The following is a 14054-nucleotide window of genomic DNA, read 5'->3' as shown; positions in this document are numbered from 1 at the left end:
CCAATCAGAACTCTTCTAACGGCATCATCACGTGCCTCTACGTTAACATTTGGATCTTTCAGGTGTCTGAGGGCGTGGCTCGAGCCAAATGACACGCCGGTCCAGACTGGTCCGGTGTTGGTACGGCCCGTTGCGTTATTCCCGTAATCCTGGACGTTCTGGAGCTTTATTTTATATATTCATTAACTAGTGTGACGAAAGAAACGCGGAACGGGTCGAGTGTGGCCGCGCCTCTCGTCTACCGGCTCGCCGTTCCTCGGCCCTGACCCCGTGTCATCGGCGTATGCGTGGCTATGTGGACACGTCTGTAGCGTGGACACTGCAGAGTCTCTGTAGGACGTCCTCGTCCACCTCGGCCGCCTCGACAGGAAGTGCTGCTTCTTGCCTGAGCTTTAGATTCGGGTGGTGAGAGAGCCTGAAGACGAGGCCGTGAAAAATGACGCATTTACTTTTTCTATCCATTGAAATCTTAAAATGGGAACACTGGGAACACTGGGGATACCCCCCCCCCCCCCCCCCCCCCATGGTGTTTGAAGCCCAGATTAGGCGGCTCCACGGGCCTGCGGGACGCTGCTCAGAGCTGCTAGCGACGGATCTGAACGTTAGCAGCAGCTCTGGGATCAGCAATGAATGCACACATCGAGGACGTATTAGCCAACCCGTCACTCAGACATGTTCAGCATCCATCCAGCATCCATCCGTCATCCATCCAAGCCAAAGCGTGCAGTGTCTCCTATCCACACGACGGCCGCGATGAAACCCGAGTCTCGTCCGAGTCTTTTTTCAGAGCAAGGAGTGCTGAAGTCTATAAATCAGGTTAACGCTGCGAAGGGGGAGTCGATCTACCTGCCAACTCTCCAATTCCAACTCCGCCTCTTCCTCGCAGAGTTACTTTTACTTCTTTTAAATCATCTGTGCTGGACTGAAACCGTGCAGGCTCTTCCATCACGTAGCAGATGTTACAGACCGACAGCTGTGTGTGTGCGTGTGCATGTGTGTGTGCGTGCGTGTGTGTGCGCGTGTGTGCGTGAAGCCATCGTGGTGGTTCACTCACCGGTGCAGGTCTTGCTGTCCGAGTGTAAGGCGTACTTCTGGTGGCAGCCGCACACCGGCCCCGTGTCCGTGTCGTCGCACGTGTGCTGGCAGCCGCCGTTTCCATAGTTACATGTCACTGACGAGAGAACAGACGGATTCGGATTGTTACTCCTGGTTCGTAGGGTCGTGTGTGACGGCGAGGCCGGTGCGGCGACTTAGAGGACGCCCACTTCTTCATGCGAGGGAATCCATTTTAATAAATTGTCATTTTGTTTTTTTGTTTAAAAAAAATATATATTTCACTCCCCGCAGAGTTATTTTGTGGGATTTAAGCCACCGTCATCACGAAAGCACTCCATGAGAGACAAATGACACAAGTGAGTTCGGCTTTAAAGTTCATGGGGGGGGGGGGGGCAGCACAAGGTCAATTTCCCGTGTCCCATCGGTCGATTGTGACGATGCAAAGCGTAAACGTCACAGTTAACGTTTGCGTTAAACCGCTTCCTCAGACTCGGGTAGTATTATTGTTGTTTCAGAAACGGCTGGTAAAATGTGAATAGAGTAGAAGAGACGAAGAGGCGGGGCGAGGAAGACGAAGGAGATCTGACACAACAAGCCTTTGTTGGAGCTTTTTTTAGAGTACTTGGGAGTCCTTATCCCTTATCTGCAATATAAACCAGGTTTCAGCTCGACTTCCTCGGCCCAAAGAGAGCCGAGTGTTTCTGTCTCGCGTGCCCTGACCTCCTGAGGCGGAGCGCGCCATAATAAACAGGACTAACGTCTCGGACGGGACGAACTATGTGAGATATTTGCGATGGGACCAACATCACGATCTTGAGCTTCAGGTTGAAATGAAATCAGCCACAAGCGAACCCTTCTTTCCCAAGCTGTGCAGTTTCCTAATTTGGACTATTATTGGATCAGAACAAAAGGTGTGTGTGTGTGTGTGTGTGTGTGTGTGTAGAGGTGTTGTAAACATAACAACCATCTCTTTCATCGCTCCTTTATAGCCGTCCTGTCCTGCCAGGCTCAACGGGCCGGTACAGCGCCGTGTCCCTTGCCATTAGAGCCTTTCAGAGGCTTTCACAATCTTTGCACTCGCATTGTCTGAGAGGAGAACAAGATGTGTTGGCAAACATAGTGAGCCTAACCCCCCCCCCAAAGAAAAACCCCAGCAGCCTTAAATTCCACCGCTGCAGAGACGCACTACTGAATCCTTTAGCACCTCCAGATTGGCCTGAACTGCTGCAATGGTTTTGGTTTTAAATGTCAGACTCGTATTTTAGGACTGAACGCCCACTGGAACTTGTCCATCATGTTATTACAGATGTTTATAACAGGAACATGTTATTACAGATGTTTATGACAGGATCAGATCCTTTATGGATCTTGTCCATCATGTTATTACAGATGTTTATGACAGGATCAGATCCTTTATGGAGCTTGTCCATCATGTTATTACAGATATTTATGACAGGAACAGATCCTTTATGGAACTTGTCCATCATGTTATTACAGATGTTTATGACAGGATCAGATCCTTTATGGAACTTGTCCATCATGTTATTACAGATTTTATGACAGGAACACATCCTTTATTAAACTTGTCCATCATGTTATTACAGATATTTATGACAGGAACACATCCTGTATTAAACTTGTCCATCATGTTATTACAGATATTTATGACAGGAACAGATCCTTTATGGCACTTGTCCATCGTGTTATTACAGATGTTTATGACAGGAACACATCCTTTACGGAACTTGTCCATCATGTTATTACAGATGTTTATGACAGGAACAGATCCTTTACGGAACTTGTCCATCGTGTTATTACAGATGTTTATGACAGGAACAGATCCTTTACGGAACTTGTCCATCGTGTTATTACAGATGTTTACGACAGGAACAGGTTAAATCCTTTATTGCAACAGAATGCAACCTCAATAAAATAAACTATATGAAACGGCGTGTTAATATGCTGCTGCTGCGCGGGTTGTAAAATAAAGTGATTATTCCACCACTTAAAGATTAATAGATGAACGTTTGCATGCAAGTAGAATTTCACGACCTCCTGGGAGCTGCTCGAACCTAAACGCACCATCAGTGTGTGTGTCAGTGTGTGCGTGAGGTCAGGCGTGATACATACGTGTACAGTCCTTCTGGTTTTTGGCCAGTTCAAAGCCAGGGCGGCATTCACATGACACTCCACCTTTGCCCGGAGCCTCTCTGCAGATGTGAGCACAGCCGTGGTCCTTGTTCATGCAGTTCATCCCATCTGTGCAGGAGACAGAGACAAAGACTTGAACCACAAGGAGACAAACAATTGCGGAGGATGGAACTGCCAGGGAACAGGGCTCGAGGTCGACCCAGGAGAAGACGCATATTTTTCAAGGATAAGGATATTTCGCTGAGGAATAAACGGACGGGCTTTAAATATTTCAGTGAAGCTTTTTTGTCAAAGAACAGAGGACATAAGCGTCGGTGCTAAAGGAGTTCAAAAACTAAAACGAAGTAGCCACACTCACTTCAACTGGACATCAGCGCCACGAAAATATATGGACAAGCAGGGTAAGAATGAATTCTTATGATTCCAGACCATAATGTCCCGACTGCAACTACATCTCTAAATAAGTGTGATCGGCTGACACTATTTCTTACTCTATGACAAAACTCTGCCGAAGAAAATGTTAACAGAACTTATTAAATATATCTTTCAATAAGTTAAAACTTTGATAACGTTTTAACGACGACAGCCTTTTAAATGATGAGCTTGCATTTTGACTGTTGAAGATCTGCCTTTCTTTTCTGTGGCAGAAATCTCCACTCTTCATCTGGAGTGAGGAGGACACTTTCCCTTCCTGGGGCCCATGAGCGTTTCAAGGACCCCATTAGGGTCCCCTTCACGAACGAGAAAGTCCTTTCTTTCTTACTGCTACACTTCTATCTGTCCATTCCCAACTAAATCATTCCATCAAGGGAGCCAAAGGAAGTCGGTCAAGCTGAATCTGTCCCGCTGTTCAAAAGATAGATACTCATTTGATTAAAATTACATGTAGCAGGTACTGATGCACAGCCAGACGCTGGCAAAGTCGAGAAAAGAATAAAACGGAGCCGCCAAAGCATGCACAGACCCCGCTTGAAAACTAAACTCATGAGGAAAACAGATCGTCGACAATCAATTTAAACCTGGGAGAAGTTAAATAAACGGAGGCGCAGGGAGAAGGTGGACCCCTGCCCAGGACTCAGCACAATCCAGTCTAAGACAACAAACCGAGGCGGCCGTGAACTGCGGCTGCTCGGCACGTCTGATGTGACGCTGTCTGCGGTTCACCTGGCCTGCGTAACCTGCACGGTCCAGATGACACGCGACAGAAACACACAAACCTGTGAAACGACACAAATCCTTCAAATTCACGGTCCTCGTGATGAAAACGCTTGAAGCGTTATTTCTGATGCAAATAGGGTTTCACTCTGCGGATCAATGAACGTGTTCAGATTCTGGTTTAAAACATAAAAAAATAGGCTTAAAACCACAGTTATTTGTGTTGATCAACATTAGTTAGTGCAGGATCCACTGATGCTAATTAGCAGCTATCTAATGTGTCTATTGATCGTTCGTTAATGATGTCACTTCTACATTAATCAATGGTTGTGAAGCACTTTATTTAACACAGGATGGATGTTCAGTGACTTTCTTGAAGGATATTGGAGCTGATTCGTCTGGAACCACGAACGACCAGAGGCGATAGCAAAAAGGTGTCACCTTTGGATGACCATGGAGAGCGAACCTGCAGTCTCTCCATTGGTCGACGTGCTGATGATGTCACGGGAAGTCATTGAACCACCTCGACTAACAGTTTGAGATGTGTTTCCAAGCAGATCGTCGTTTTCAACCGGCAGTTCAACGATCAGCGACAGAAAGGCCGGGAAGAGGACGGAGTTTCTTCTCTCTCGCTCAGCGTGCTGCTCTGTTTAGAGTAGGGAGGTCGGCAGGTTTACGACTACTGACGCTCATCGCTGGGAGCCCCAGCAGGTCCAGAGACAACACCGAGAGACGTCTTCATGGCCCAGCGAGCCCGTCTCTCACAGTCTCTCCTCTGTCTCTCTTATTATTCTCCGTCTGTCTCTCCGTTTCGCTCTCCCTGCCTCTCTTTATCCATCTCTCCACACATCGCTCGCTCTCTCAGGAGCGCCGACCCAAGATGAGGTCCAAGCATATCACAGCGATGTTATTACAACCTAACTCTCGCAGTGGTAACACCCCCCCAAAGCCCCCATAGTCTGACTGGCAGAGCCTAATGGAAGACAGAGAGCGAGAGAGGGAGGAATGAAGTGATGGATAGAGGGAGAAAAACCGAAGAAAGACGCGAGGAATGTGGAAGAGAGAGGAAGACTGACACCGAGGTGGATAATTTAGAGGCTCACGGTCGCTCTCCTCCTGGTTTCCTCCGGGGCTGATGAGGAATGAGGTGATGCAGGACGCCAGTCTCACAACTTAAATCTCCTCAGCGGGGGGGGGGGGGGGGGGGCATTTCACAGTTAACTGTGAGGAATGCATGATTTTAAAGATGTTGCAACATCTCAAATCAAGCTCATTTGATGCAAGCAGCTCTGATGATGTCATGCTGCCTTTGCTGCAAGTGGTTGAAATGGCAGGAAGAGGCGGAGACGAACCCGAATACTGGACGTAGCATGAAGTGAGAGAGTCACCCTGCTGAGCACGAAGCCGATGCCGTTCGAAATGATTAAACACGCAGTCGAAACAAAGCCGCGTGGAAATGCACCGAAAATCTGTGGAAGGGAAAATACTGACAACAAAGTCAAAGACGACACGTTCCAAACTGCACTGGTTGCAGGTGAAAGGAGACTGCCTCGTGGAAGAGAGAGGAAGACGAGGAAGAGTCAGAGCTGTGGTCTCTGAAGAAGAAATCGGAAACGCATACGGTGAAACCTGGACTCTGACAGAATCTGGTTTAACACAGACACACACACACACACACACACACACACACGAAGAGCGATCGCGTGACGGGAAGCCATGTGGCAGCGACCCGGGAGCAGAAGGGTCAGGGGTTCTACGCCCTGCTCGGGCACACTGGAAGCCCGGGAGAGGAACTGGTTCCGGCTGCCGGTCTGCACGGCCTGCAGGTCCATGCTGATCTGGGACCCTCCAGCTCCCAAGACGAGCCCCCTCCAGCCTCCCCAAGTACCATAATTCATTAACGTGGCGGTAGACGGTAATTTAGCACACTGAGCAAAGTGAAGGGATCTTGTCCTGTAATGAAATAAATAAAAACAATCATTCAAAGTAACTTTGGAGCTAAAATATCACCTGCAGTTCGGCGCGTTTCGACTGCCAGACGTGCTGCACACACGTTGAGGTGGCGATCGGCCGCTTTGGGACAGCCTGCTCACAAATCTCCACAAAACATTCTTAGAAAGCGCATTGTAATGTATTTCTGGAATTATTGCAGGAACATAATTTGGATGTTCGGGATTAAATCCCAGAACCTGCAGTCCAGAAACAAAAACGGATCAGACCAGCGTCACCGATCAGGCGATTAATTCAACGGTCAGCCGAATTAGAAAAATCCATTTACACTGACAAATAATGCACGTTTGTTTAAAATCAAAATTCATGTCTGTTGCGATGAAAATCTCAGCAGATGGTAATCACTTTTCATGCCCCGCCCCCCGGACTTAAATCCGTGTCTGACTGTCTCTTTGCTGCTCTCAGTGCTAATCCATGAATTTCAATGAACGCTTTTCTTTTCTCCTCTTTAAATGAGCACTTTCTAATAACACAGCCCAATCTCTTCTTCAGACAATAGACCCCCCACACACACACACAGCTGAATGGCAGCGACTCTCTCTCCCCCTGCTGACTCACCGAGCTGCACAGCAGCAGCTACAGAAGAATCGAGCTTTAAAGGCACGTAAGTCACTATTTCATTATAGGATCAGATCTGTCCACTTTAGTGTATGAAATTATTGTGTTGCATATTAGAAATAGAATAGAAAGTAGTTAAAATCGGTTTAATCATTAAACCACAGAAGTACCATCTTCCAGCTGAATAATTCTTATGCATTTAAATGAACTTAAAAAAGGTCAATTTAAAAGCTATTTAAATAAGCCTTACATTTTGAACGCGGTTATATGTCTGATGGTGACCTGCTTAGAACGCTCAGCGTCCACGTGATGTTTGCCCAATTAGTGTTTAATGAGCTGCGACCTGCAAACTCCAGCTTCCATAAATCCTCAACCAGAGAGGGAGCTCCGTCCCCCGTCCCCCCCCCACTGGCAGCTCTGTCCTCCGTACCGGCAGCTCCGCCCCCCCACCGGCAGCTCCATCCTCCGTTATTTTTATTTAAAGGCTCAATTTGAAATGCAAACTTAAGAGGAAATGCTCAAACTGAAACTTTTCTTTGCAATTTTCAACCTCATTTAACGCATTAAAAATCAAAAGAGGGAAATTATATTTTTATTTTATTTTATTCCTTATTTAAAAAAAGGAAATGTCTTTGTCGAAACACGATTTACCGCCTGTATCCGTGAGGACTAAGCTCGCACCATTTGTAAAGGCATTATGAACCGGACAGGAACCAGTATGGAACTGGTCTCCGTTGGTCCATACTGGTTTACGCTAGTTCAGATGCTGAGGCACGCCAAAAAGGAGATCAGGTCTAGAGAGCCGTTCAGCAACTGTCCATTTCACCCCGTTACCAGGACTTTGAAACAATCGTCATGCACAACAAACCACATTCCTCGTTTGTTGGGAAGAATTAGAAAACACTGAGGGAGTTGTAAAAATACTCTGAACAAGATACGATTTCCAGGCAGGAAGGATGTGAAGCAGGTGTCAAAAAACATACAGTCAAGAACTGGACCCTCATCAGTCCAGCATCCCGTTTCTTGAACCGATGTGAGAAAGAGTGACCGTCATGGTCCTCATCAGACAGGTTATCATGGGAGAGTGAGAAATATGCTTTGTTCTTCAAGGTCAAAGTTCTTTCTGTGTCGGTTCTCAGTCGTCCAGGTGGAGGTAAATCACGACGACTGGACGTTTCAGCTCCCGTCCAAGAGGCGTCTCCAGTTCTGTGGGAACGTTAGGGTTAGGGTTAGGGTTAGGGTTAGGGTTTCTTTTCATCTCTTCCTGGCCTGTACATTGTTCCAGAGTGACCCCCAACACGTTTTCGATGCTCCGTTATTCGACTGACGTCCCCCGGAACAGCGAGGAGCCACGACAATGGATGACATGCTGCCGGCTCCCATTGGGCTCGCTGGGATAGAAACGATGCGTTTGGGCTTCCTTACCTGCCAAGGCAAGCAGCAGATGTTGCTGATCCTGAACCAGTAACCCCAATATTTCCCAATCCCCTTAAAAAAAAAACAGCCGAGCTGTGAAAGATGCCGAGTCTGGAGAATCTTAATGTTTGGTCCCTTTGAGTAAATTTGGTTCCGTCAATGTTTAAAGCCGTTTGAAGACACTATTTTAAGTGATTAGATACACAGCATTTTCATCATTTCTGCTCATCAGTTTTATTTTATAGTTAATTTAACTCAATCACAATCAATCATAAGTCAAAAATTCAGAGCACTCTTCGTATTGAGGTAACAGCGCAACCCACTGCACCACCATGCTGTCACTTTACATATTTATGCTTAAATCAGAAAATGACATTTCACTAATATTTCAGAAAAGAAACTTGCAAAATGCTTTTAGCAGTGAATCATATAGATCGTGGTGGCCGGCAGGTTGGAATCCCAGCTCTGACTATCCACATATTGGTGCCTTTGAGCAAGACGCTGAACCCCAACCGAACCAAACCACACCTGATACTTGCGTTTTGACATCATAAAGTATTCCCTGCCTTTGATTTCAGATCAAAATGGTTTGCTTCTCTTGCCCGCACTCACCTCGTCATGCGTCTCCTGGTTCCCGGGACTCCTAGAACAAAGTTTCTCTCGGAGCGCCGGGAATGGAGGTCCGCATGAGACGGTTTTTAAAAGTCCCAACTTTCTGCCAAACCCAACTTTGCCTGGAATTTCGGTTCCGAGCTCAGTCAAGAATTTACAAGCGTATTGTTTTCACTCTTTTTTTTTGACGGCAGTTACGTTCTCCACAAGGTACAATTTATAAGTCAGACATGGAAACATCAATTTGACACCAAATACCACACAGCAGCTGTTCAGACGCTGCACTGCTGCCTGTGAAACTGTGATCAACGTTCTCCTCATTCAGAGAGAACTGTGAAGTACAGCAGAGTGGAAACACACCATAATGGAATAAGCAAATTGTTGCTAGGCTTTATTATCCCCCAGATGAATGTCATTGTGCTAACCACAGACAAAAGCAGCGGTCGAAGACAAATCGTCTCGGCCTCTCACTCGCTGCCTTGTACAAACAAGGAGGTGTGTTTGTGTACAACAAATGTTCCGTTGGGCTGACGGGGAGTTTTACAAGAAAAGTGGAAGGTAATAAGAGTCGAATATAGAAAAGCTGCAGCAAGTATTTCACACAATCAGCCAACTTAGTCAAAAAAAAGCCCATTCCTTCTTCTGAAATTAGCCTTCTTGGAACTCCAGTCCGGTCCTGAGCTCTGGGTCACGACCGAAAGTCAAGATCCAAGCAAGGTGGCTGGGGGCTCCCTTGGAGACTGGGTGAGGAGCTCAGTCACCGGGGAGGAACCCGGAGCAGAGCCGCTGCTCCTCCACATCCAGAGGAGTCAGCTGAGGTGGATTCCTCCTAGAGACGCCTACCTGGGGAGGTGTTCCGGGCATGTCCCGCCAGGCGGAGGCCTCGGGAAAGACCCAGGACACACTCGGGAGACTATGTCTCTCAGATGGCATGGGAAAGCCTCGGGATTCCCCCGGTAGAGCTCGTGGAGGTGTTTGGGGGGAGGAACAGTCTCAGCCTCTGCAACGTGGCCCCCGATGAACAGTAGAAGATGGATGGATGGATAACAATTAGCATATGGATTTGTCTTTTAGGCTGAGCAGGAATAACTTTGGCCTTGCAGTACGCCGAAGGAAACACTGGGTTCTAATCTGGTTTAGTTGGACACAGAAAGCTCGAGAGAAATAAAGAGCGAAGGAGGAATGGAAGGGAAGGTGGAAAGAAAACGTGGAAGGAGATTCCTGTGGACAGCGGGATTCTGCTGCTATTTACGTGCAAGAGAGAGAGGAGACAAGTGTCTGATTGAGGGTCTCGGAACAGATAGAGAGTTGTGTGGTGGTGCTTAAAAGGGCTGGAACACAGGAATACGCTCCCGTGAACATCCCAGTGACAGCAGCGGACCAAAAACCAAATACCCTGGATAAAAAAAACATTTTATATTTTCATTTACAGATTCAAGAAGAAGTTTTCTGACCGAAATCAAAGCAAGAACAAGGACCTTAATTCAGTTGTTAATTTACAGTCTTATAATAAGATGTAGTTTGTGTTTTCTAATTGAAAACCTTGATATTAATGATCGTTTAGATTTTTAGTAATGGCAGCATGGCGGCGCAGTGGGCGGTGCAGGGTTCGAGTCTTTTCTGTGCAGCGTCTGTGTGCTCTCCCGCCGTGTCTGCGTGGGGTTTCTCCAAGTTCTCCGGTTTCCTCCCGCCTCCAAAAAAACAGGGAATTTGGGTGAACTGATCATTGATTTCAAGACAGGGTATTCTGGGTATTTCTTTGCTTTATATAATGTTTCCCAACTTTATGTTTCTTTCTCTTATTTTTGAATGATGATATTTCTACGGTTTATGTCGTAATTTGCCTCAGTTGCTCTCATCTATGAGCCATTGCTAATCCACCACACAGAGTAAATACAGCCCTCACAGGTTGTCACCTGAATTTGTCTCTCCCTGTGTGAGTTATCCCAAAACTTTCAGAAATAGCCACGACGGTAGACGCAAGGTGAGACGTATTCACGTTCTTGTTTACCGGGTTTCCAGTGAGCAAACATTTCTATTTCTGCATCTCTTTCACCTTTTTCTCTGAACACAGACGATCCTCTAACAGCCAACCAGCGGCTCCAAACACATCTTCACACCGACCAGGGACAGGGTGGAGGATAAAGGAGAGGTTGCCGCCTCTACTTCCTCTCGTTGACCCCCCCCCCCCCCTCTGTCCGCAACCCTCATCACTTTCTTTCAATGTCTTCTTGTAGATTTTTTTCCTACTGTGTTACATTTGCTGTTTGAAATGAAAGGTGCATTTACAGGTCAAAGGAACTTTTTGGATTATCTCATATGGAGGGAAAGTGGTTCAGAGCGTCCCCAGCAGTGAGAGAGTCGTGATTGGAGCAGACCTCAATGGGCATGTTGGTGAATGAAATGGAAGCGATGAAGAAGTGATGGGCAAGTTTGGTATTCAGGACAGGAACCTGGAAGGACAGATGGTGGTGGACTTTGCCAAAAGGATGGAGATGGCAGTAGTTAACACTTATTTCCAGAAGAGACTAGAACACAGGGTGACCTTCAAGAGTGGAGGGAGGAGCACACAGGTGGACGACATTTTACGTATAGACGGAGCAGTTTAAAGGAGGCTGGTGACTATAAAGTCGTGGTAGGAGAGATTGTATCCAGCCAGCATAGGCTGGTGGTGTGTAAGAGGACTCTAGTGGTGAAGAAGAGGAAGACGAAGGCAGAGCAGAGGACAAAGTGGTGGGCGCTGAAGAATCAAGAGTGTGGCTTTCAGGGACGAGGTGAGACAAGCCCTGATTGGGCAAGAGAGGCTTCCAGAAGACTGGAACGAAACAGCTAAGGTGATCAGGGAGACAGGTAGGAGAGGACTGGGTGTGTCTTCTGGGACGAAAGGAGATAAGGAGACCTGGTGGTGGAACCAGGAAGTGCAGAAGTGTATACAGGAAAAGAGGTTAGCAAAGAAGAAGTGGGACATTGAGAGGACAGAAGAGAGTAAACAGGAGTACAGGGAGAAGAGACGCAAGGCAAAGGTCAAACAGAGGGCATCTGATGACCTGTGTGCCAGGTTAGAGGGAGATAAGGATCTGTCCAGGCTGGAAAGACAGATGGGAAGGATGTTCAGCATGTTGGAGTGATTAAGGATGAGAATGAGGAAAATGAGAGAACACAAAGGGGAGGCTCCTGTTGTGGACCAGGAAGTGGCCAAGATTAGCATGAGTGAAGCTAGAAAGGCAATGAAGAGGATGAAGAATGGGAAGGCAGTTTAAGGATGAGAAATGAGACAATAAGAGGGACAGTGAAGGTCAGAAAGACCAGACTGATGGTTTGGACATGTCCAGAGGAGAGACAGGGACTATATCGGTAGAAGGATGCTGAGGACGGAACTGCCAGGGAACAGGACTAGAGGTCGACCCAGGAGAAGATACATGGACGTAGTGAGGGAGGACATGAGAGTGGCTGGTGTTGGGGAGGACGATGCAAAGGACAGGGTGAAGTGGAGAAGGTTGGGTTGCTGTGGCGACCCCTCACAGAACAAGAAGAAAGTACAGTAGTACTCATAGGGAGAAAAAAATACATACAGATTGCTAAAAACAAAGAAACAACTAAAAAGCATCCGTAGATACAAGATACCAGGAAACCAGCGCTAGAGGATGAGGATACGAGAAGACACGTCAGGCGTGTACAACAAACACACAGGTCAGGAGTGCACGGAGATGATTTCCGTGCGGTTGTAGTTTCCTGCATCCAATCCAAGGCCACATTTACAGAAACTGTATTAAAAACTAACACCAAAACCTGAGCATAAATCGCGACCTTTGCCTTACAGCGGGACAAACATGATCTCCTTTCATTACAAGGAAAGCAACAACCAAACCACTTTTTATCAGAAGAATCCCCATGTTGCAGTAACTCCACGACAACGATGGGAATGACTGCAGTTCTAAGTTCTTCGAGTATCCTCAGCGCCAACAGCGCTTACTATTTCTGTGTCTTATCAAATTCTAAGCTTTGAGCATTAAGCTCCACATCGCCCTGAAAAAGCTCAACCCAGAACAAGTCGCCCTCTCCTTTCCAGTCTTACCGTCGGAGCGGTGGATGCAGGTGTGCTGGTTGTCGCTGAGGAAGAAGTTCTCGGTGCACTGACACTCGTAGCTCCCCATCGTGTTCACGCACACCTTCTGGCATCCGCCGTTGTTGTCCAGGCACTCGTCCACATCTGCAAGGACGGAGAGACGGAGACAGAGAGATAAAGTCTGCCATCGGAAACAGAAGTGTGGGATGAAAGCGATGACGCCGCCCGAGGGCCACACACACACACACACACAGGGCAGACAATGACCCAGCAGTTGCCCGATCCTGGCACCATAGCTGGTTGACTCAATGGTCTGACACTCCGAGTGTGAGTGTCTCGTGTGCACGAGTGTGTTTATAGGACCCCACTGTGCCGTTGAAAGGCCAATAAATTTCCAATGGGGTATTTTGATGGGGCTGAAGTGAACTGGAAACATGTAATACCCTTGTCTGGCTTTAACGGGGCTGAAGCATGTGTGGCTCCGCATGGTGTTTAGTCTGAGGGTCTGCAGTTACGTCGGCAGCCGGCGTAGAAAGATCATGTAACGAGAGGAACACGTGGAGGAGAGGAAAAAAAACAAATACGGAAACAGGACAAAAACATGCACTATACACAGTTAGTGGCGTTTATAGCAGTGGGCGTGGCTAACCTTGTTCCACATGACCTATACGTGCTTTCGTTTAATTATCGTTACAAGCCAGGACAGACGTGAAAGTCTGAGAGACGGCTCAAAGATATTCCAAAATGACATCTGTTAAGTCTACTTTGAGCTTCTCCTTGAAGACGAGATGATCATTTTCATTATCGTCCGGCTCACGGGCTGGAACCTATCCCAGCTGACCGTACGGCTGAGAGGCGGGGCACACCCTGGATTAGTCGCTCGTTCATCGCAGACAGACAGACAGACAGACACTCACGTTCATAGTCACGCCTACGGAATTTGCATCGAACATTTCAGATAAAACCGGAGAAACCCGACGCAGACACGGGGAGAACATACGAACTCCATGCAGATAGGATTCCAACCTGG

General features: G+C 47.2%; 1 protein-coding gene across 1 annotated transcript in view; it reads right to left on the bottom strand.

Moving 5' to 3' along the window:
• scube1 (signal peptide, CUB domain, EGF-like 1) overlaps positions 1–14054 on the bottom strand; it is a 52213-nt gene that overhangs the window by 23323 nt on the left and 14836 nt on the right. Inside the window, exons 3-5 of the mRNA XM_068755502.1 lie at positions 13034–13168; positions 3187–3315; positions 1055–1171 (exon numbers count right to left, since the gene is read on the bottom strand). Coding sequence (XP_068611603.1) covers positions 1055–1171; positions 3187–3315; positions 13034–13168 — 381 coding nt within the window. The remainder of the gene's footprint in view (positions 1–1054; positions 1172–3186; positions 3316–13033; positions 13169–14054) is intronic.

The sequence above is a fragment of the Brachionichthys hirsutus genome, chromosome 22, assembly GCF_040956055.1.
Source record: "Brachionichthys hirsutus isolate HB-005 chromosome 22, CSIRO-AGI_Bhir_v1, whole genome shotgun sequence".
NCBI lineage: Eukaryota > Metazoa > Chordata > Actinopteri > Lophiiformes > Brachionichthyidae > Brachionichthys > Brachionichthys hirsutus.
This window is presented reverse-complemented; position numbering and strand designations above follow the sequence as displayed.